At 41.7% G+C, this 25153-nt stretch overlaps 1 protein-coding gene across 13 annotated transcripts in view; it reads left to right on the plus strand.

Moving 5' to 3' along the window:
• Positions 1-25153, plus strand: part of RAPGEF4 (Rap guanine nucleotide exchange factor 4) — a 286855-nt gene that overhangs the window by 236297 nt on the left and 25405 nt on the right. For 11 of the 13 annotated variants that reach the window (XM_027055477.2, XM_027055478.2, XM_027055479.2 and 8 more), the window contains 7 exons: positions 10-88; positions 13920-14070; positions 15784-15872; positions 16835-16865; positions 17071-17149; positions 18540-18686; positions 20427-20524. In XM_027055477.2, the coding sequence (XP_026911278.1) occupies positions 10-88; positions 13920-14070; positions 15784-15872; positions 16835-16865; positions 17071-17149; positions 18540-18686; positions 20427-20524 (674 nt within the window). Of the gene's footprint in view, positions 1-9; positions 172-1002; positions 4298-13919; positions 14071-15783; positions 15873-16834; positions 16866-17070; positions 17150-18539; positions 18687-20426; positions 20525-25153 lie in introns of those variants that run through there. The other 2 variants (XM_053215292.1, XR_008295437.1) reach the window with 2 other exon arrangements.

Genomic DNA, 25153 nt, shown 5'->3' on the forward strand with positions numbered 1-25153 from the left:
CCCCTGCAGATTCCATTTTAAATGACTTTGTTATGATGCACTGTGTTTTCATGCCAAATACCCAGCTTTGCCCAGCCCTGGTGGCCCAATATCCTTTTGTTGTGAAAAACCTCTGTTCCCTTGAAGACACTGCACATGTATATGGTCATTATCTCATTTCATTCTCTGAAGGTAAGTCATGACCCAGGCAGGGTCATGCTGTCCACCTTTGTCAAACTCTGAAATGCCCACAGTTTTCCCCCACCGTAGGCTCCAGCCCTCTCTAGCATGGTTTTGTTGTGCCGTGTTTCAGGATTTCCTCCCCATTACCTGTGTAGGGGAATGTGAGCCGAGTTACCTCAGGAAGGTGATACATACCTGGGAAGTAACCTAAAGAAAGTTATGGAGAAGAGTGTTATTAGAGAGTATTAGTAGGGACAGTTCCCTAACCTTGGAGGCAGACTTTGTACCTCTGCAGGGTACCTGGCAGCATGGCCCGGGGCCTGCCTGTGTTCTTCCTCTAAGCGCCAGTATTAATCCTTTTGCACATAAATACAGGTTATCATCATGGGGTAGCTTTTCCTTCACATCTGTCCTAGTCCATGCTCTCCTGTAGATACAAAATGTATTCCTTCACTGTATTATTACTACCACATTGCCTTAAGTCACACAAACCTTGGCATTCTAATGGCAGTTTCCCTAGGCAGCTTGAGTACTGAGTTTGTTTGGGGGCAGCTTTTTAATAGTCTGCTGAATTGACCATTTGGTACACGGTTTCTGGCACAGAGACAGCATTCAGAAAATTAAGTCGAACTTAAATAAAAATGGTGAATGCTATGCAGTTATACCCTCAACTTTGGGGGTCATGTGACAGTATATTTTCCAACTCTACTTTCTTTTCAAAGGAACAAAAATTTAGACCCCAAAACACTTTGGCTTATTGAGTAGTTAAATATATTGAAGGAGGAATGGCTTTCTTTTTTCCGAGCAATCCAATCAATGTTACATGTTTTTCTTTTTCAGAATTATAATTGCCCTACCTGATTCTCATTTCCTTGTTCACTCATAATTCTCTTTGAAGTCAACAGAATGTGTGAGGATGGGAGATTTGAGTTGAATGTGTTATTCAGAAGAAGCTGCAAGAGTGAGATTTGGGTGTTTATTTGCCTGGAAACTATCTTTCCAAGTAATGACAGCTTAATGAGACTTACATACATTATATATTCTTTCTGGCTTATATTTGGTTTTTCTCAAGTTAACACATTCAGGATCTGTCTGTGCTCTTTTAACAACATACATAATAATTGTTATGAGACCTTTGAGACTTTTTGTAGAAAAAATAAAAACCACCATTGAATTCAGACTTATTTTTTCCCAGGAGTTAGCATGTTGATAAGATTAAGGCAAACAAAATGCAAAGAAGAGCGAGACAGTATATGGGCCATGTCATATTATCTTTACAACTCAAAACCCCAAACACCAGGCTTCTATTTTTTTTTTTTTTTTTTTTTTGCAAATTCTTATTTCTTCATTTTTTAGCTTGTTCCCCTTTAGAGTTGACTGAGAACATTCATAGCACTGGTCTGTTTTTAAAACAGAAGCTCCCAGAGTGAAAGTCCGTACTATGTCCAGGTAGGGAGGTGTGTGGAAAAGGGTACTGGGTGGAGGAGAGGAAGTCACAGAAGTGAACAGTAGAATCAGGGGAGGCCTGTGATTTCCAATCCTGATTCTTTTCTCTGTAGATGGAGGGAATCCAGGATGGCTGGGTGTCATCTAAACTACCTAGTGCCCTCAGATCACCTCTTTCACTCTTGGTCCTATGAGAACTTAGATTCTCTTCATTGTTCTATTTTGAATCAACTCTCTGTCAGGCTAATAGCATTGATCCATATTATACTACTTTGTCCTTATAGGAGTCGGTTGGGTTAATATTAGCTTTATTTTACAAATGAGAATTCCAGGACTCAAAAACAGTAGAGTGACATGCCCAAGGCAAGTGGCAGAGCCATGATTCATCGAGGCCTTAGGATTTCAAGCCTGAAGCATGTCACTGTTTTTCTTCACAGATTATGTATTTAAGAGTTTATCCTTCAGGGGCACCTGGGTGGCTCAGTCAGTTAAGCATCCAACTCTTGATTTCCACTCAGGTTATGATCTCACGGTTCGTAGGATGGAGCCCCCATTGGGCTCTGCACTGACAGCATGGAGCCTCCTTGAGATTCTCTCTCCCTCTCTCTCTGCCCCTCCCCTGCTCATGCACAGATATGCATGCACTCTCTCTCTCTATCTCAAAATAAGTAAATAAACTTTTTAAAAAAGTCTATCCTAAGGAGTTTAACAACATTTCTTGGCAATGTATTGCATGATACATGTTTATCTGTTTCAGGTGGCTCAAAGCAACGTAGATATAATTTGGTGAAGCCAAATAAATCAAGCATTCAATAGAACTTTTTGCAATCATGGAAGTTTCCTATTTCTGGGCTAGACCAGTATCCACTAGCCTTGAAATTAGCGACTATTACTGAGGAACTGAATTTATAATTTTACCTAATTTTCATTCATTTAAGTTTAAATAGCTATATGTGGCTTATGGCTACCGTGTTGGACAGCATAAGTCTCGTCCTTAGATCTTGGGAACGAGAGCCTCAAACAAGAATTGCTGTTCTGTAACACCTAGGGAGGGCATCCTGGGGACACCAGGGCTCACCCTGCTGCAGGCAAGCAAACAGAAAAGGCTTACTCCCTGAAGATCATGCAAGTGTTTCTATATTATGCTGAGGACTCGATTTTTAGTGCCCTTTTCCTCCAGGGACTTCTTATATAACCTATATTTTTTGGTCATTAGTAACATAAACCAATGGTGACTATCTTTTTTTTTTTTTTTAATGTTTATTTTTGAGAGACAGAGAGAGTGTGAGCAGGGGAGGAGCAGAGAGAGAGGGAGAACCAGGATCCAGAGTAGGCTCCAGGCTCCAAGCTGTCAGCACAGAGCCCAATACAGAGCTTGGACCCACAAACTGCGAGATCATGACCTGAGGTGAAGCAGACCCTTAACCAACCAACCCACCCAGGCATCCCCCAATGGTGACTATCTTAAGGAATATAGGAATTCATCAGAGGAATATGGGGTAACTCAGAAAATAGAAGGAAACCTTGAGGAGCACCAGTTTTCAAAAGGGGCCTCAGAGGCAACAAGTAAAGACCCTGCTATTGGGGCAAATCTGCTGCAAGCATCCTAGGCCCTCACCTCATTCCCACATCCCAAGGAAGGAGGGTCTAGTTGGCCTAGCTTGGGTCGCTGCTGACATATCGGTCAAAGGAAGGCAAAGCACTTTATAGGCAGTTCCCCAGAGATGGCCTGTAAAGAATAACAGAGAGAGTGGAGAAATAGGTGGCAAAACAGAGAAAACAACAAATACACATAAACTGCTTACTGCCTTGCGCACAAGTGACAGGAGAAATAATGTAAAACTGAGCAAGTGGGTTAACGCCCATATTGTTGACATGAGATAAGGGATAGCGAAATCCTTAACCCCGTTCCATTAAAGCACTCACATTCAAGTGAGTTGCTTTGGCTCAGTGTTTTCAAAGTACTTAATATCTGTGACTGTGCCTAGCAGCCCTGTGAAGAAGTCAGTATTTTCACTGCGCTTTTTCCAAATCAATAAACTAGGATAATGAAAAATTATGATTTGCTCAGAGAAAAGTAATTACTAGTACAGAAAAGATTTGAGCCCTGAGCCACTGACACCTATTTCTGTCCTTAATCCACATTGTGTGTCACCTCCAATTTTGCTTTTAGCACAAAGGAAGATGGTAGAACTCTGTTTAACATTAATATTTCAGGCCTTTTATGTGCTAATGAGAGAAAATCTCTATTCATTAGCTATGCTTGGAACACGATTTCACCGGATGAATACAAGTGCTTTCTAATGAGTTTTTAAAATTATATTTGTTCAGTTTCTGTACTTTTCATCTTTAGTTTCTTTAATCTTTTTAAAATTTGCACTTAAAATTCAGTTCAATTTTCCACTGGTCTTTCAAAAGAAAAGTCAAGCCACCTATAACCCTATCAGGTATTCCTATTGTTAATATTTTGGTATGTATCCTTCCAGTCTTTTTTCTTTACATGTAGATATATATTTTTGAATATAACAATAGGATCTGACTGTAAGTAATTTTGTCTGCTTTGTCACTAGAAAATATTTTATGAATATCTTTCTCTGCCATCAACTACTTTTCCACACTATTTTCTAAATATAGATGTCTTATATAAGTGAGATCATGTTGTATATGCTTTTTTGTAATATGTTCTTTCTCATATATATACGTATATATATACATACATATGTATTCATATGTATATATATGAAACTATACCTTTTTTCAGTTAATTCCATAGATACTTATTAAACACAATATGTCACATAGTGCTGGGCAACAGAGTGACACAGATACATGAGAAAAACATGATATCATTTTTATTGATTCACAATATTAAATGATAGATATATCATAATTTATTAGCTTCCTCCTATTGTATATTTAGATTTTTTTCCACATTTTTTGCCTATAACAAACACAAAAGGATGAATCAACATCCTCACAGCTAAATCTGCCCACTTATACAATCACTTACTTTAAAAGGCAAAGGCAAGGAATATGTAATATTTTAATGCTTTTGATATTTATTACTACACTGTTCCCCTATTGTCTTAATTTTGTGTTTTATGATTAAACTATCATATTTTTATTTGCACAAATGCATGCAGGCCTTCAGTTCAGTAAGTGATCACAACTAAGTTAATATTATTTTGAATTTTAATAACTACATCCTTGATTCGGAGCATTTTTTTTAATTTTTTATTTTTTTTTAATGTTTACTTATTTTAGAGAGAGAGAGAGAGAGAGAGAGACAGAGCACAAGTGCAGGAGGGGCAGAGAGAGAGGGAGACACAGAATCCGAAGCAGACTCCAGGCTCTGAGCTGTCAGCACAGACCCCGACACGGGGCTCAAACTCACAAACCATGAGATCATGACCTGAGCCGAAGTTGGACGCTTAACCGATTGAGTCACCCAGGCGCCCCCTGATTTGGAGCATTTTTACATCACTTACTTTATCTTTCCAAAACCCAGCCCCCACTTGTGAGGCTTCAAAAGGACTGGTATGATACTTACTTCCTTTTACATGTAGGAGAAATCAAGGCACATGGAGTCAAGTGAGCCAGAATTCCACATATACTGGCAAATATTTGGAGAAACTCTATGTGCCACTAATATAATTCTAGTTGCACTAGACATTGTAGTTGCCATCAGGGTCGTCTCAGTGGGTTGACTGGCTTTGGCCGTGATTGGCTCTCTGATTGCATGTCCAAAGTAGACTGAGCCAATGAGAGTCAAAGAGAGGCTTCCTGAGGCTTCTCAGGAAAAAGTTTTCTCAATATTTAAGAAAGAGAGCAGGAAGCCTGTAGCTCCAATTACCAGTGACCACCTTGCCTTCGTACAATGACGAGGGGAAAGAGTCCTATGACAAAGCTGACATGCATGGAGACTCAGGAAGAAAATGGGTCTGTGATGGCACCTTTGCACTGGTACCAATCCTGGAGCTAACCTACTGAAGATTCTTTGTTATGTCAGCAAATACAGGTCCTTGTCATTCAGAACAGATTGTTACTACAGCTGAAAGAATCTTAAGTGATCAATGGCTTATATTTAAATTTATAAGAATGTAAATACAGCAATAATTTTGGTCAAATTTTTTTTCTTAGTATCCTAATTTCTTTTGGCTTAGTATTCAACACAAATTCTGTGCTTTGGGCATGGAAATAATTCATTTCATTTCTTGAGTTAAAGAGAAAAAATAGAATGCAGATTTGCCGCTAAGTTTCAGCTAAAACTACCTTCATATACCTCTGTGTATCTCTTACACAGAGACAAAGCAAACACAACACCTTCCTTTACTGAAAGGAAGGGCCTCCATCATTTATTTCTCTGTAAAACTGTCCTAGGATGTTCTCTTTATAAGTTCACTTGTATTCCCTAGGAGGAACTTTTATCAAAAATTGCTTTTCTTATTTTTTTAATGTTTATTTATTTTTGAGACAGAAACAGAGCATGAGTGGGAGAAGGGCAGAGAGAGAGGAAGACACAGATTCTGAGACAGGCTCCAGGCTTTGAACTGTCAGCACAGACCCCAATTTGGGGCTCGAACTCATGAACCGTGAGATTATAACCTGAACCGAGGTTGGACTGAGCCAACTCAGACTGAGCCAACTCAGCCAACTGACTGAGCCACCCAGATGCCCCCAAATTTGGGGGGTTTTTGTTGACTATTTACAAAACAGTGTTGGGTGTTTATTATCTAGATTAAGCCAAGTTTTTAGGAATATTATTTAGATGTCTAAGGGAAGTTGTGAGCTTAAATTTTGTTGAAGCCAAGTTTTACCATTGTAGTCCCCCAATTGGTTATGTGGGTGTTTAATCCATATGTTGCTACGAGAGCAATTTACTTCTGTAGGTATGCAACTTGAGACTTTTATTTTCAATAAAGTAGATTTGGTTTGATGATAATATGATGTGATCATGGTGCCCTCTTTCTGAGAAAAGGACCGTATTATCAGATATTCTACAAAGTACTATATATGCATTTTCCTAGCCTCATATCAACACCATGGGATGGGTACCCTTTTTACACTAAGGAAGTGAGCCTGAGCAGACATGTAATTTTCCCCCAAGCTACATAGCTAGTCAGTGTTAGAACAGTATTTGACCCAGCAGTGGGGTGTTACTCTACATCCTAGTTCTCTACTCTGAATACTAGCCCCTGAGCTAAGACTAAAAAGAATAGCCAAGAACTAGAGGCTTCCAAAAATGCAGAGAATTCTGAAAATCAGTGAGAAAATAAAATTCTGAGCAAGAAAATGGGAGGCACTTAAAGAAAATGACAGCACAGAAAGCAGTCCTACAAGCCCAAGTTCATAGGCTGACACAAACACAGGAGCAGCTGTGTGATGGGAATACCATCACAGAGTTAAACCCAGAAACGCTGGGTCCTGTGAAAAATCCCCAAAAGAATCACCCATCCAAAAGATGCAACATTATTTCCAGAGGTGGATCAATAATAATGATGGTGGCTAACTCTTGCTGAGCACTTAATATGTCTCAGATACTATTCTACATGGTTTACCAGTATTGTCTCATCTCATCCTTAACAGCAGTCCTATGATGTTTACTGATGAAGAGACTGAGGCCCTAAGTGGTCAATTAACCGACCAAGGGTCTCATGGTTTGTAAGTAGGGAAGCTGGCCTGTGAACCCAGGCTGTCTAATTCCAGAACTTGCATTCCACACACGTGCCGTGTGAAGGAAGGGATAGATTCAGCGCTCAGGATATTGAGGTGCTCCACAAAGGCAAGCAGGTAGTAAAGAGGCCCCATAACACAGTGGGAAAAGCAAAAGCTCTGAAGTCAGAAGACTCTGTGTTTAATGCCTGCGTCTTACAAACTATATTACTCAGCAATTATCCTTAACCTTTCTGAACCCCGTCTATATGAAAGGGTAATTATACCTGTCCTGCCCAGCGCATCAGGTTGTTGTAAAGATCAAGTGAGGCTCTGTGTGTGAAAGTACATTATAAACCTTAAAGCCCCACATAAATATTGCCCCACAGAAATAAATTACGGTGCCATTATGAAAGGAATATAGCATAATGTAAAGAATATACTTAAGCTTTGTCTAGTCAGTGGGCAGATGACCCCCAAAGTTTGTTTTCAGCTGCAAGCAGAGATCTTGTATGCAAAGCAGGGCTTAAAAAACAACAACATTGAAGAGTATCAGTTTGAATGTTGATAAGTGTTTTATAAATAGCTGCATAATTAGCATGTACTTACTGCAAAAAGTATACATAATATTTTATTCCCTGTTGTAGGCTGTAATGAATCTGCTGCCTCTACGTCCTAGGTGGTTTTCACTTACTTTCCCCTTGATAATTTTAATACGTGGAACCATTATTAGCTGAATTAAGAATAAGTAAATGAGCAGTAAAAAAAAATACAGAAAAATTACAGGTGCCTGTGGTGAGTAAGATAATAACTAGGTAAAAATATATGAAATAATTACAGTGTTTGAACGGCAGAGCCGGCATGAGGAAAATGACTCAATGGAATATTAAGGCTGCTGTTGGCAGGGTAGAAAGACCGTAGCCTACACTGTGGCCTTCACCTCTTCAGATTCTCGGCTCTAATCCTCCCTGAGAACAGATCCAATTTGTCCTCAGCCACGTTTGTGGTGCCAAAGGGGCTGGTCCAATTCGACAAAGGTTTAGTCATTCTGAAAGTCTGTGCTCCTATGGATTAAATACCCAGTATCTAAAAGCTATTGTTTCAAAGATGTGTCCGACGTTTGGTACTTAGTGGACTTAGTCCACCTGGTGATATCGAATACGAACTTATTTAGGATGTATCTATCATCTGTATTTGACATCTTGACAAAATGGAATTTCAGATAATGTAGATAAAGGGTTTTTAAGGAACTGTGATTTGTTTGTTTGTTTGTTTGTTTGTTCTAGAAAACTGGGTTATATATAACACCCAAACAGTGTGATTGAATTAAGGTAACCAGTCAATCAACAAACATTTGGGACTTTTTATGTTTCCAGATCCTGCTGCTAAGGATTCTGATTTAATGCTCCCAGATGGTGAAAAATCTTATTACCATAAGAAGAGAAACCTCAAGTTAGGATTTGAATCCTCACAAATGTTTGGTTAATAGCAATGAGCCACTGCTTTTTATTTTTTTATTTATTTTTTTTTTTTTTAAGCAAGCTCTACACCCAATACAGGGCTTGAACTTAGGACCCTGAGATCAAGAGTCGCATGCTCCACTGAGGGGTGCCTGGGTGGTAGGTTAAGTGTCAGACTCTTGGTTTCAGCTCAGGTCATGATCTCACGGTTCGTGAGTGCAAGCACCACATCAGGCTCTGCGCTGACAGCATGGAGCCTGCTTGGGGTTCTCTCTCTGTTCTCTTTCTGCCCCTACTTGACCCGTGTGCTCTCGCTCTCTCTCTCTCTCAAATATATAAACAAAAAATTTTTTTTTAATGATTAAATAAAAGAGTCACATTCTCCACCGACTGAGCCAGCCAGGTACCCCCAAGCCACTGCTTTTTAAATCAGCAGGTTCTGGACAAGAGCACGGGTTGAAGCTACAGCAGAGAGGAACAGTGGAAACCCTCTGCTTCCCTGACTGTCAGATTGTCAGGGAGTTGCAACAATTAACGCTTGATTTTCTGTATGTGCTTTGTCTTCTTTGAGGATTTAGGGGGATCAGTTTCTGCATCTGAGACAAATTTCTCCGTTATCTAATAAACCTCTAAATCACCTAATTCTGCTGCATACATAATATATGTTAGCATTAAGAGATACTAATATCAGACAAAATGTGACAACATAGGTAAACAGAGTAGTGGGGAGAGGGATAAGAGAACTGAGTTCTAATCCCAAGAATCCCATTGATAGATTTGGAAAAAATCATTTTAAACTCATTCTACCTCAGTTTCCTTACCTCTGAAGTGGTGGAGTTGGAGGTAAAATCAAAGGGCTTTTGCAACTCACAGATTCTATGATTCTGTGAACCATCTGAAATCAACTCTGTGTCCGTGATGACTTTGGCCATTTTGACTTTTTTACTGCTCATTTAAGGCCTTTTCTTAATTGTGTTTAAAATAAAAATTCAGGGACACTGGGGTGGCTCAGTTGGTTGAGCATCCGACTTCAGCTCAGGTCATGATCTCACAGTTCATGGGTTTGAGCCCTGTGTCAGGTTCTGTGGTGTCAGCTCAGAGCCTGGAGCCTGCTTTGGATTCTGTGTCTCCCTCTCTCTCTGACCCTCCCCTATTCGTGCACGTGCACCTGCGCGCTCCCTCTCTCTCTCTGTCTTTCTCTCTCAAAAATAAATATTGAAAAAAAATTTTTTGAATAAAATAAAATAAAAGTTCAGTAAAGGACACCTGGGTGGCTCAGTTGGTTAAACATCTGACTCTTGATTTCAGCTCAGGTCATGATCTCATGGCTCCTGAGATGGAGCCCACACTGGGCTCCACACTGGCAGCGTGGAGCCTGGTTGGGATTGTTTCTCTCTCTCCCTCTCTCTCTCTGCCCCTCCCCTCCTTGTGCGTTCTCTGTCTCTTAAAATAAATAAATAAACATTTAAAAATAATAATAAAAAATAAAAGTAAAAATTCAGTGAATAATTCTAGATTCTCTTATGGACTTTTAACTGGCACTTTATGTGACACCATGTTATCTTTCTGTGTCTTTTTCTCCATGAATTCAAGCAGCCATATTGCTTCTTTTTTTTTTTTTTAATGTTTTATTCATTTTTGACAGAGCATATTTGGGGGAGGGCCAGAGAGAGAGGGAAACAGAGGATCTGAAGTGGGCTCTGCGCTGACAGCAGCAAGCCCAATGTGGGGATTGAACTCATGAGCCGTGAGACCATGACCTGAGCTGAAGTTGGATGCTCAACCGACTGAGCCACCCAGGCACCCCCGCCATATTGCTTCTTACCTGAACTTAACTGTCATGATCTCAGGAGTCATGGCCTTACTTAATCCAAGTATTTCCTGATCATTTTTATTTTCTCTGCTAACCTGCACATAACATAGACATTAGCCACGTATATGTTTCAGATAGTGTTCTTCAGATGTTAAAAGTAACTTATGTGGAAAAAAAAAGTTTATATGTGTGGTATCTGTTGATAATCCTTTTTAAATTGTTACTTGTCCTAGAGAAGAGCTAGATTTTTATGCCGTGTATGTAGAACTTTATCCATCAAGTGGTTAATGCATTATTCTGGTTTTAGCCAAAAAAGGTAATGGTTTCTGCAACCTTCCTGATGTGTTTGAATGTATAAACAAACCATATTTGAAATATTACTCTTTTTAGGTTGCATTGTTTTACATCGCATTAAGACAAGGGACCTGGTAGGATTTCTTTCCCCTTTTGGCTGCTATCTGAAGGGAATATAGTTTTTTCCCCTCTCTCTACCTTTTTTGTAAAAGTTAAATAAAATATCAAAATAAGTCTTCTAAAAGCCTGGTGAAAGTGTTATGGGAATCAATAGAAGCCCCGATACTGCATCAATAAGCATTTCAGGTATAATCAATTACATAAAGTGTTCTCTGTGCCCCTTGAGAATCTGGCTCAACAGACTGTTCAAGAATAGAACAATATGTTGCCTGTGGAGGGGCAGAGTCCTTGAGCATCTTTCTGGATTCCGCTTCTAAAAGTACTATTACCCCCACCTCCAGTAACATCTGTGAGGGGAAAGGGAGACTTTGTGAAATAAATCAGTGCTTCCTTTTTTTTTCCCAGAGGCAAAAATACTTAACTTTCATGAGAAAAGAAAGCAAGCCTCATTCTCGTCCCTCTGGATTTGGTCATTGCTGGCTCCCAGGAGGCTGTGGAACCACTCATTAAGAGCAGAGGACACTCAGAGCTGGTTTAGAAAGTACTTGTCGGCTCTGGGAAACTTGGAACTTAGGCAAAAAAAGAAGGAGGAAGGAAGGAAGGCAGAAAGAAAGACAGGAATATTTTTCTCATTAGGATTTTTGCTTCCCAGATGCAATCATTCTCAATAATTTCATGAACCCAAGCACTAATGTCCAGTCACTATAGCCACTGTTTAGGACTGGGGGCGGGGTGGTGGTGATGACAATGGAAAGAGCCCTGTCTGGATTTATAAACCCTGCCATTTATTCACTGAACAGCCTCAGGCAGATCTCTTCTCTCTGTTTCATCTGTAAATATTTATATAGAGCATTATACAATCATGTGAGTGCATTGGGCATATTTATTACAAACTATAAAGCTCCATACACATTTATAGGTTTATCATATTAATTCTTCCAATCCTGTGTTCTATCTCATTGCAGACAAAACAAAGATTTTCCCCCATAGGAAAGAAGCCAAGAAAAATCTTTGTCCTGACCCACAGAGATGATGTAAATTTAGTATCCTATCCTAAGGCCTTATAGATTAGCCACAGGTATGCTGCTGATAGCACTGTATCCAACTCACAAGCGTTTGCATTACTTCCTGAGTCCCAAGTCAAAATAACCTGGAAAGTTAGCATTATATCCACTTGATATCAACCTTAATACTCCAAACCATTGCAGTCTTGTGCAAGTAAGAAGAACAATCTCTTTCTCTCTCCCTGTCTCTTACTGGCTCTTGGGTGGAACACTATGTATTTTCCAATCAGTCAAGAATAACTCATTTGGTGCCTACTGTGTGCCAGACTGTATTGCTAAGATACCATAAAAAAAAATAGTGATAAAATGTAGTGCCCAGCACTGCAGTTCTTGGGAAAGAAAAACTGAGTTGTGTGTATATACAAGCAAGAGACCTAAGGGTTAATCAGAAAAGAAATAATTCTTGCATAAAGTGATCTTTCTTCCCGTTTTTTTATTGTAAGCTCAGAAAGAATTGTAGCAATACAGGTTGAGCAATTTTCTTTTTTATGAATCCTGTGCTCAATTTATGAAAGTCATTTTGCAACCCATTTACATGCAGTAAACTTTGCTTTAAGGTTCTGTCATTTACCTTGATCATGATTATTTATAGTCCCTTTAGAAAAGGCCCTTTACTGGTTTAGGTCTCAAGCACAGCACTGCCACAAGGCAGTTTTCTACTGAGCCTTTTAAGTCATGGTCGTAAGCTAAGGCATAGCCAGTCTTATAGCCAACTATGAGGCACAGGGGTGTTGTGTAATGGGGAAGAGAAGTAGTTGGAATTAAGAGTCTTGGTCAAAATCAACTCTGTACTCTCACCATGTAATCCTGGCTATTTTTGCTCCTTTACAGTCAGTTTGCTCACTTGTAGAAAGGGAAAGATGCTTAACTGAAGTACTCTAGTGCAAGATACAGGGTAAATTATAAAGAGGAAATTGTTCCATGAACTAATTGTCTAATTGCGGTAGGAACTACTATAAATCACTGAAAAAGGAATGGTATGTCTAATCTAAAATCTTTCTTGATCACATACTATATTCTCTCTACTGTAATACACACATGAATGTAAACTGAGAGCAGAAGCCCTTACCTTACACATAATGGGCACTCAATTATGTATTTATTGTATTGATGGATAAATACAGTTGCTAGCTGAAAGTCACTGTGCTAAGCATGGTACAGAATACAAGGTATTTAATGTATCTTCCTAGGCCTGCAGGAGCTTCTAGTTTAGTTAAGATGACTAGCCATAAATGCACAAAAAGCCAATATGAGTTATGTTGTGGTTCTAGACAGGAGAAGTTATGATGTAAAGAGTGTGTCTGAGTCCCTTACCAGACCTATATGGTAGGAACCCTTCCTCTTCCTAACAATGGGAGAGCCTGTCTTCTTCCAGCCTCACTTTCCCCCATGCACTCCTGGTATGAATTACAGCTCCAGCAGAACTTAGATGCTCACTCAGAAGGGTTTAGCTGAAATGTATACAATGAAATGGCTTAATAGAGATATATGCAGAATTCTGGGAAGCAAAAAGAGATGGCAAGGGACAAGCTAGAAAGACAAGCAACAGTAGGAAGCATTCCCTACCCTAGAGGTGAAGGGCCAGGTGAAGGTCAGGCAGGGAGTGTGGTGGTGGCCAGAGCTAGGCACAGAAAGAACCCCTGTCAACACACAAGTCCAGGTGGAGTCATGCAAGTCTCATTCCTTGGACAACTGTCATGTCAAAGTCTGCAGACATTAGCAAAGGTTTGTATGCATTTGCTCCAGAATCTTTACATGGGCGGGGCTTCTCTTGTGGGCCTGAGGAAGGAATGCCATCAGTCCAGAATGCTGGCTTTCTGAAACCGGGACCTGTCACTCTCTACCTTTGCAAGTAGCTCAGTGAAATGAGTGTGAAATGGCTAGATGTCTTCCTTGACTCCGAGGCACTTACCACGCACAGCCTTCACAAGGCACGGAGCAGGAGAAAACAGACTACACCCTCAACAATAAGAGGCGAGTCATCCGCCTGGTGCTGCAGTGGGCCGCCGTGCATGGGGACGTGCTACAAGAGGATGATGTGGCCGTGGCTTTCCTCGAGGTACGTGGGGTCATCCCTTCCCAGAGTACGTCTTTGTCTTACGATCCAGGACTCTCCATAAGCATGGTAGCTTCCCTGGAGAGACTGTGATTGCAAATTCTCTTCTCTGTTAACATGTTCATCAGAAGGGTACTCTGAGAGGGATAGAGAACAACTTCAGCCATTATCCGGCCACTCATTCAATAACAGCTAGCATTTTAATGTATTTTCATTTCGTCTCTTTTTCTTTGTGTATTTTCTATGGTTATAATCACATAGTACCCATCATTTTGTAGGCTGCTTTTTCCACTTTATATAAGGAATTTTTCTATGTCAATACAGTCTTTCTAATAAAAATTTTGAATGACCTTTGAGTAGCTCTGCCACAGATAAACTTCTTTTCCTCATATTGTTGAATATTTACATCATTTACAGTTTTCACATTCCTCAAATAATAGTACAGTGAACCTTTTTCAGCAAGTAGATCTGTCCTTGGTTACATTCCTAGAAATAGGATTACTAGATCAAATGGTACCTATTTTTGAGTGGAGTGAAACAGATCATTTTATTGAGCACTTTCTAGGACCATGAAGTGGTTTCCAAAGGGACACGATTTATTTTGTAAGCACTGCTTTGAGCTGAACTTCCCTTTTCCTTCCCATGGTCCCAGCCCCACATTGCAACATTGACCCTGGCACTGAGTCCTTGATGACTCATTCTGTCCTCCAAAACTTAGATGAGGATCTTCTATGCAGGCAAAAGGCAATGTGGCTTCTATTTCAAACTTTATCAGTCTGTATGTTCAAGAATGAATTATCCAAAAGGAATGTACCCCTTCTCTCCTGTGTAATCATGTAATTTGGCAGGCAGATTGGTGGGGAAGGGAGGAAGAGGAACTATGAGTGTCCCCAAAAGCTGTGGAAAGAAGTATTTTGAAAATATAAAGGAAAAATAGTAGCCTGGCTCATACATTGACTCCTGGCTTCTACAGGTTGAACAAAGGACTGTTTTGCAGATGGACCACAGTGGTGGTTAAGAAGGCATTGCCAGAGTTGTCATCTTCTGCTCCTCAACAAAGCAGGGCCCAGCTGCTGCTGCCGGGCCATCAGGATAGTTCCCAGGACGTCCATAAAGAGTCCTGAGTTGGTACAAACTCAGCATAACTTCAGTACAGTACTGAAGATTATGCCGGCATTTTACTACCAAAAATCGACCACCATCAGTGGGCAATATTAAACAACAAATGCTAAAATAATATTTAAAATAAATTTTAAAATTTCCCTGAAAAAATAGAGGTGAAAAAGTGCTCTTAAAGCGTAGGTTATAAAGTGACCCATTCTGAAACATTGCGTTACGTTGCCTTTCCGATAAATATCACATGAACAATTCATTTGCAATTAAAAAAAAATTTGAGTTCTTTTATTGTGGTAAAATATATCAAACATAAAATTTGTCGTTTTAACCATTCTCAAGGACACAGTTCAGTGGCATTATTTAATTCACAATGTTATGCAACCCTCACCACTACCTATTTCTAAATCCTTTTCTCACTTGCAATTTTGAATTTAGACATATTGTAATGTTTTCTTTTTCTTTTTTGTCTCCAGTCTTTGAAACCATAGTCTGGAGATGGCTAGCAAAGCAGATAACATAAGGACACATCTTTATTGATCTTTACAGAATTGTGCACCTTTGCAATTCTTACTAAAAGCCTGTGACTTTTGCCAATTACAGGAGTTTTATGTGTCTGTATCAGATGATGCCCGGATGATTGCTGCCCTCAAGGAGCAACTGCCTGAGTTAGAGAAGATTGTCAAACAAATGTAAGGAAGGGGTTGGCTTTGGGTGTGTGTTCATGAAGTAAGTGCCTGCCTCTCAGGCCAAACATCTTACAAAAAGCCCTTTGCCCCAAAAAGATGAAAGCCAGTTTTCGGCAGGCACACAGTGTTCTGGTTTGAGTGGACGGGGGCCTCGGGCATAGGTGTGATGAGGCCAGATAAAGAGGGGGAAAGTTCTGCTCAGCTGTCTTCTGTTGCTGGACATCTGCCAAGAGAAAGCCTGGGACAAGGCAAAGATCCTCCTATGGGGCATCTAACTCAGTAAACTTGGGTCCTTTTTGTTCGAGGCAGTGAATCCAGTAATAGTCAGTGGCATTTAAAGAAAGTATAGGAGGAATTACTTTATGGAAAATTCACTTTCTGCTGCCAGAGCTGTTGCCGGTGAATGTTTGTGTCCTCTTAGTGAAAACATGGAAGGTTTCACACACTGTACTTTGAGCCATACAGTAAATACTGGAAAGAGCGTCTGCTGCTAGAAAGACCTGAAAGCTAGAAAATGGTTTTCAACGTCAGTTCTGCCAGGGATCTGCCTGTGATGAGAGCTGATCTCTTTGTGTCTCCTCTGTGCTTGGTCTCCTGGTATTAAAATAAAGAGGTTTGGGGTGGCTGGGTGCTCAGTTGGTTAAGCGTCTGACTTCAGCTCAGGTCATGATCTCATGGTTCGTGAGCCCATGTCGGGCTCTGTGCTGACAGCTCAGAGCCTGGAGCCTGCTTTGGATTCTGTGTCTCCCTCTCTCTCTCTGCCCTTCCCCTGCTCCTGCTCTCTCTCTCACTCTCTCTCTCTCTCAAAAATAAACATTAAAAAAAAATTAAGAGGCTCATATTGCTCCCGAAGGATTGCTGCCATTTCATTTTTGTGATGTAAGATTAAAGTTATACACAAATGAAGTAATTCAAAATAACGGTACCAATGCTATTAAATAATGTGCTTTCTCTCTTTCTCGTAGTTCAGAAGATGCAAAGGCTCCACAAAAGAAGGTAAGTGACAATGGATTAGGATTCTCTAATTGTGCCCTGTTGCATAACAATTCTCCAGAAATATTATAGCGCAATATAGAAAAGTGATGTGTTTGTAAAAAGAAAATATGTTTTCCTCATTTCTTGACTCTGGCTGTTTCTTGGGTGTGTTTCCTCAGGGTTGCAAATATACATTGGTCATTAAAAGCTGTTATTACTCTTACAGCACAAAGTTCTTTTGCAACAGTTCAACACAGGCGATGAGAGAGCCCAGAAGCGCCAGCCTGTCCGCGGCTCTGATGAAGGTGAGACGTGTCTTCCAACTCATGGTTGTACAGATTACTCAAAGTCAGAATAAAATCTCCCCCCGGGAACCCTCAGCCCCACAGAATAGCTTTTCTTGGACTATGTCTTGGCACTCCAAATAGTTTACTTGAATGTGCCCTTTTGCATTCCGATTATTTATCTTCTTGAACTCTGGGCCTTGAGTGGAAGTGCTGGTCCACACTTCCCTGATTCAGCCTCTCCCTCACTACCACCTTTTCCTGAAGGAAAGGAAAGATTATGTCAGGAACTAGTTGTCAAGGTTGCCCCTCTGGGAAGAGCTGGCAGGAAAGCAGCTGGCACTTTGCAATGTCACACAGAGGAGAAGGGCCAGGGTCATCTGCAGAACAGGACTCCTGCCCAGGGGGAAGCACTCTGATCCTGAGCACGGCCTTGTTGGCAGCCATCAGGGAGGCACAGATGCTGACAATTACCGTTTGGTCACTTAAAGATTTGTCTAGAGAATCACAACCAAAATAAAATTAATAATAATGATAACATTTTCATTTGAAGCCACAAATTGTAATTTAGGAGTGCCTCTAAACCCAAGACTTACAGTAGCTGCAATTGCTTCCAAGATTTGTGTTCAGAGGTGAGCATGTAGGTGTCGTATATGGGTTTGCTGAGCTTGGTACCCCACGTGCTGTGGCCCAGCCCCAGAGTACACAAAGCACTGAACAAGTGAGCAGGAATGTCAGCGTGTTCACGTCCTAGGCAGAAGCACTCCTGTTTGCAGAGGTGTTCGTGTTGACTTCGCACCACCACACCAGGCAGCAGTGACCCAGCAATCCGCCTACAGCACAGCACTTCCTGTGTTATGAAAAAGAAACCCTCACAGACAAGGGCACACCCAGAAAACAGGCCTACACATACTTCATTTTTTCCCATCACTTCTATATGGATTTTTCACAAAAATCTGCTTTTTTTTTTTTTTAATGTTTATTTATTTTTGCGAGAAAGACAGAGTGCACGCGGGATAGGAGCAGAGAGACATGGAGACCCAGAATCTGAAGCAGGCTCCAGGCTCTGAGCTGTCAGCACAGAGCCCGACGTGGGGCTCGAACTCACAGACCGTGAGATCATGACCTGAGCCGAAGTCGGACACTTAACCGACTGAGCCGCCCAGGCACCCCTGCTATCGTTTTTTGAGCTGGAGATGGAAGCCACGTGTGTACCTATTCTCAGACCAATGCTGAGGTCAAGAGTTTGGGAAGCGGGCAGGCATAGGCATAGGTGACTGCAAATAGATACAATAGTAAGAGTGACAAGACGATGCCAATTTGGGAGGATATCTAAACATTTCCCGTTGCTGATGGTTTTCTTAAGAATTCCCAAGACCAATTTGCCATATTGTTACTGCCTTCCCAATAGTTCTGTTTAAAGTCTATTGCATGGACCACACCTACACAACCATTCGGGTGCCGGTGGCCGCCTCGGTGAAGGAAGTCATCAGCGCAGTTGCTGACAAACTAGGCTCTGGGGAAGGCCTGATCATCGTCAAGATGAGCTCTGGAGGAGGTAACAGCCTTAATTAGCACTTTGGGCTTCTGCAAAATGGAATATCCAGTCCAATGAGAAACCCTGCCAGGAGTTAGTGTGGCCCATCCAAGCGGATCCAGAGGGACAAATTGGTGCTTGTGTGTGCTCCCACAAATAACAAAATAACACGGTTAGAAGTGGGCTGGATAAGTGTCTAATATGCCCCATTTTGTAGGTACCCACTATAAAGCAGAAAAACGTGAAGTGATCTGAGGCCAGCAGGAGCTGAGGACTCTGGTGTGGATGCCAGCCTGGAGTTCTTTCTGTGTAAACCCTAAACAAAAAAGCGTAAGGCCTTCGAGCTCTGAGAAATGTGGACCCAAAGAGGGCCTCTGGCGTGAAGCTACAGGCCATAGGTTTCCAGAAGTCTGAAGTTGGAGGTGGTCATGGTCTAGTTGTTCCCATCTGTTGATGGTTCCCCTCTTTACCCTGTAGAGAGGGCAGGAGCTCAACTCATCGGATAAAATAAGCATATTTTCCCCATGGGATTACATGATTACCTTATGCGTTGTTGAAATGTCATATATTCATTCACCATATATATCCACTGGCCACTGACTATGACTGGGACCGGAGGGATGTGCTGTGGCGGGCGGGAGGTAGCTAGTAACGAGTTGCAATCCATACTGGCAAGAGTTTTGGAACCGTCAGCACACGTTACAGTGAGTCCAGAGGAAGGAGCAGTAAGCCCATCTGGTCTGGGAATGATTTCATAGCCACTGGGGATCCTCCAGGATCGGGTAAGCCATTTTTGCCATGTCTGAAGGCAAATGATTCTCCTGCTGCAGGATTTTTAGATGCATCATGGGTTCCCTAGATATCCTCTTCCATTTCTGCCCAGTCACACGGGACCCAGGATGTCCCTTTTCGCCCATCCCGCTGGCACACTTCCCAAGCTATCCTGGGTCCTTCCTCACCTTCCTTCAGTTTTTTACGCAAATGTCAGTGTCTAACCGAGGCCCCCTCCTTACTTTCTTTGGTTCTCTTTCTAAAATTGTATCCTCTCCTGCTTATACAGACTTCCTTGCTTCCTTCCCTATTGTTTTTTTCTCCTCGTGGCCGCTCGCTCTCTGATATGTTTGTCTTTCTCACTGTGCGCATCCCTCACTGCAATGCAGGCTCTTTTTGGACTGGGATTTTCTTTTGTTTGCTCCCTTCTGTATCCTCAATACCAGGAGCAGTGTCCAGCAAATAGTAAATGCTAAATAAATATCTGTTGAATGAATTAATTTTTACAATATTGGAGGCTTAATCCAGGTAACGCAATTGCCCTCCAAATGAGGGACTAAGTGAAAAAATAATAGTGAATTTTACATCTAAAATCTATTTGAGATCTCAGAAACCCCCTAAGTTTTCTACAAGTGATCTTTCCATCTCCAAAGTGCTGGGCATTATTACCATCTGGAAACATAATTTGTTATATAAATAGCAAATGTGGTTTTTATATATAATTACAGTTGCAACGCAGAACTGGGGGAATTGACCCTCGGGTATTTCCATTCCTGTTTTGTGGTCATTTCTGATGGCATTCTGAGTGTCATATGCCTGCATGAATGCTGTATCTTTTTTATTCAGTGGGTCCCTTCAGGACTGTATTTTATGCAGTCGCTCTGCGTGTTCCGGTAATTCACCGAGCCGGCAATTTGTTGGTGTGATTAGGGCAGTGCAGCAAATCTCAGATGCATTTAATAGGCAATCTCATGCTTTTTATGTTCACAGAAAAGGTGGTGCTCAAACCTAATGATGTTTCAGTATTTACGACGCTCACCATTAATGGACGCCTATTTGCTTGCCCGCGAGAGCAATTCGATTCACTGGTAGGTGTGGATGGCCACCTCAGAGTAGTGTCTGCAATCAGAAAAACTTGTCTGGAGCTTAATTTTGCAGTTACATTGAACCTAGTTGCCAAAAACTCTTGAATGTTACTCGGCTTTTTCTTTTTCTGTGCTCTATTAGGTAAGCCTCAGGTGTTCATTTGATACACTCTGAGCTTTAGATTTTCTTTCGTGAAAATTAGCCAAGTAGCACCATGACTGGGGCCTAATTCAGCTTTTAGAACTGTTTGTAGTAAATCACCTCCTTAAATCCCTCCAATTTAAATATTAATGTTAAAAATCTGAATACTTAGACCAGGATAGAAAAAAAATTTTTTAAGACCAGATATTGCAATGTATCATACTCCTTAGGGAGATGTAGAAAAGGTATTATGGCAAAGCCACTCTCCAGTCTAAGAAAAATTCTGTTTCCTGGAAGTGGTCTAACTTGTGTAGGAAATACCAGAGGCCAGCCCTTTCTTCCCTAAGTTTCTAAAATATTTGTTCCAAGCCCACACACAGCTGTCTGCAAATTAAAAGGATTAATGGGCTCATGTTAGCAATGGAGTAACCTACTCTCTTTTATGCAGGTAGGGTTTATGGTAGGGTTCATTTCTATTTACCCTATAAAAATTAGACATGTTGGTGCATAGCTCTCAACATATCTTGGAAAACCTATGGGGCCAGTTCAGAGGATAGAGAACGAGTTTTTTTCCATCTTTGGACACACAGGGCTGCTTTTACTAAGAAAAGTGCAACACAGGAGTAAGAGGTAACCAGCCTCACATTTCAGAGAATTTAACCACATGAGTGTTGCATAAATACATTCAAATGTCATCAAAACAGACATTCGAAGGAAATCAAGATTCCTCTCCTCTCAGGAACATTTTAGAGCTTGTTTTGGCCTCATGGTAATTCTGTGTTCTAGTCTGGGGGGAGCCATTTTGTGCACTGCAATGCAAGTGTTGTATCTTAAATCCGCCTGGAGGGGAACTTGGCAGACATGGCATTCGTTCTCTGACTGTCCCACATCTGCCCATGAGCACCCTTGCTGGCCTCAACCACTGGTACTGGAAGATCTGTCTACGCACAGCCCTCTTCATTTAGAATTTTAGTCATCTACATTCATTGCTTTCTAAAAGGTATTTCCCAACACTGAGGGATTAGGGGGAGACTGTCATAAATGAGTCGTGCTGCCCTCTCCTGGAAATGAACACCATCATAAGCCAGGTCGGCTGTAGCCCTATTTACAGGTGCTGCGTGATGTGTTGGCCACACAGCGTTCAGCCTGTCTTGCCAACTGGTTCTTGGCCATACTATCCAAAGACATGGTGTCTGGATGGACAGTATGGACTTTTTCCAGTTCCCTGTAGGGCAAGATACTGACTTTTTAAGCCTCTGTTTATCCGCACATCATCCTGCAACCTTATGAATTCTTAGTCCTTGCTAGTCTTCCATTTTAAGTCCTGAGTAATTGAAAGGCATTTACTTGGCAACAAGTACTGGGGAAATGAACTTGTTAGCTTCCTCCATGTCTGTGCTCTGCCATCCACTGGGGCAGTTTTATGTCATCATACTAAGAAATGGTTGAACCTTACCTGCCTCACAACACCAGAGACATGGGGCCTTGTCAGGTTTCTAAAGATTTCTCTGAGGACAGTCTTTCTAGGAAGAACGTATGCAAGATGACTCTGCAGTACAGAATGTTGGCCAAACTCTTTGATCTATCAACACATACTTAGGAAGTGTCTGCTTTGTACTTGGTGCTACGCTGGCTTCTGTGTGACACTAGAACTAGACCAGTCAGCCCAGAGACTCCATTCTTATGACAATTATGGTCATGTTAGGGAGATGAGACTAACACAAACAGACTGGAGCAGAACAAATCATAGGGCTAAATTGTGTTGTCTAGAAATAGCAGATTGCCATCAATTTATCCTAGTTGGTTATAGGCTTGGAACCTGCAGCTTTACTCTCTTGACACTTTATTTGAGCATAAATGTGAGTACAGACAAATTATAATAAAATCCCATTATACTGTAATCTGGTTCTACTCTTACCAATTCACTAGTTTCTTAGACTTTTATTTAGGGCCTATTATATCATTCCAAGCATCATGGATGGTTCTGCCTCTGGGATGGTCTTGAAGACGAATCCTTCATGGTTTTTGTGCCTCAGGGAGCTCAGAGTATAGTGAGGGACTCCAGAGTGTAAGGAGAATCCAATGTGACAAATGCCATTGCAGAGCCAGGCACAGAGGGAGAAAGAGGGATGCTGGGGTGGCAGCTTACTTTAGCCATCTCTTTGTCACTGACAATCAGCATATCCTTTTTATATCTTAGGTTCTTCAACTGGATATTGGGGGATGGGGGGCGGGTAACAATGCTGTTCCCCCAGGGGGAGAGTATATGGGAGTTCTGTGCCTCAGGATAGGCAGTATTCAGACCTGCCTGTGCAGTGTAGACCCCACAGAATCTCTGCTGTGCTTCATCTGGTAGGAAACTTCCATAGGACCATCTATGAGGAAGTGGAGCAAGGAAGTGATCTGTTGGGCCCCCAGGATCAGCATGTAAATTCCCCACTTCACTTAGAAGAGCCACTTTGGCCACTTAGACTGCCTCTTCTGTGTTTCATGGAGGGAAGGGATCAGCCTGCCCTTTGTCAAGGAGGGAGAAGGCTTGGTAAGCCCTGCCCACTCGAAAAAAAGAAATTCTGTTACTCTCTCAAAGGGGATGCAGCAGTGATAGTCCAGCATCCATGACTTAAAGAATTTGATCTTTCTTTTAATTTTTTTTAACGTTTTATTTATTTTTGAGACAGGGAGAGACAGAGCATGAACAGGGGAGGGTCAGAGAGAGGGAGACACAGAATCGGAAACAGGCTCCAGGCTCTGAGCTGTCAGCACAGAGCCCAACGCAGGGCTCGAACTCACGGACTGCGAGATCATGACCTGAGCCGAAGTCGGCTGCTTAACCGACTGAGCCACCCAGGCGCCCCTGATCTATTTTTTTAATATTGGCATCGTCCCTACAGTTGTTGGGTTGGTTTCTCCCCTCTATGAGAAGCCATGAGGCCCCAGGGAAAAGAGTCGGAGAGCTGGGCAGGCTGCAGAGGGAGAGAGCAGGAGGGCAGTTCCACAGAACTGCTGTTCACAGCAGCAGCTGCAAGAGGAAAGGGAAAACTTTGAGAGCCTGTCTGAGCCTGACAAGGAGTCCTCAGACCCAGTATTTAAAAGTGTCCCCAACTTTCCACCTGAGACCTGGCCTGCTTAAAACCGTTCTCCTTACTTGCTTCCACAAGCTACTTACCCATAGATTCAGGTCAGTTCCCTAAGTTTCAAAACTTGGGAGTAAATGTTTTTCTTCCTTGCCGTCCATGCCCTGCATAGCGTGAATCCGGAACAACAGTGCTTAGCTCTTACATCCAGGTATTGTACAGATCCTGCTTCCCCGGACATTTGTATTGCTGCAGTACGTGCGGGGACACAATAATTTGGAAGGGGCTGCGAATGGGGACCTTCTCTGTGCCAGGCGCTGTGCTTACGGGATACACTCAAATTATTCCCGTTCAATCCCCTTAAAAAGCCTGTGTACCCGGTACCGTGACACTGAGTTCCCAGTGCCAGAAACAGACATTCAGGAGATAAGGGAATTTGTGGAGTTAGAGTGAGGTTTGCATTTAGAGTCTGTTGCTCTCTGAAGCCAGTCTATGCAAAACCCCAGCCCCTTGTCTGGTACTCACAGACTCTGTAAAGCTGTTCGGTTCCCCTAGGCTCTTTGTTTCCGATAAACACGTCTCATGACAGCTTCCCAACCTTCCTGCCTCCCTTGCTATCCTTCAACAGACCAACTTGAGTGCTGTGGGGAAACCTTGCTGTTCTAACCCACCCAGGTTTGCCTGTTGAATCTTTTACAGCCCGGCTTCTTAGTCTCCAAGAACCTCTTCAGCCGCAAAATTCATTCGAAATGCCCACTAACTCTCAAAAAGCCCATTCATGTTCTCCCACGTGTCTGTCTGTATCTGGGTGTCAGGTGTGTGTTGATTCTGTCTGTCCTTTATACCCACAAATGAATGGCAGCAGCTGTTTATTGAGTGCAGAGCGGTACTCTCTGGTCAGGGCTCACTCCTCCCTTAGACTAATATTGCAGGGACCACTTACATCCTGAATGTGTCATTTCTTCAGTGTCCAGGATGCAGTGAGCACTTGAGGAATATAGTGGTTATGCATGATGATGATGATAACGAGGATGATAGAATTTGCACAATATTCGGGTTTCTAACCTAAATATTGAATATCCCAATATGGCTAGCGTGATATTAGGGAAATTCTCTTTTTTTTTTTTAATTTAAATTTTAGTTAACATACAGTGCAGTATTGGTTTCAGGAAAACCCAGCGGTTCATCACTTACATACAACACCCAGTGCTCATCACAAGTGCCCTCCTTAATACCCATCACCCATCTAGCCCTTCCCCCACCCACTTCCCTCCCTCAGCTCTCAGTTTGTTCTCTATTATTGAGTCTCTTGTGGTTTATGGAAAATTCCCCTTCCATTCATGTGTCTTTGTAACTTTGGACATATATTACAGAGCCATAAATATTCACATATTATACATAAGTTTCCAATGTATG

Source organism: Acinonyx jubatus, chromosome C1 (genome assembly GCF_027475565.1).
Source record: "Acinonyx jubatus isolate Ajub_Pintada_27869175 chromosome C1, VMU_Ajub_asm_v1.0, whole genome shotgun sequence".
Taxonomy (NCBI): Eukaryota; Metazoa; Chordata; class Mammalia; order Carnivora; family Felidae; genus Acinonyx; species Acinonyx jubatus.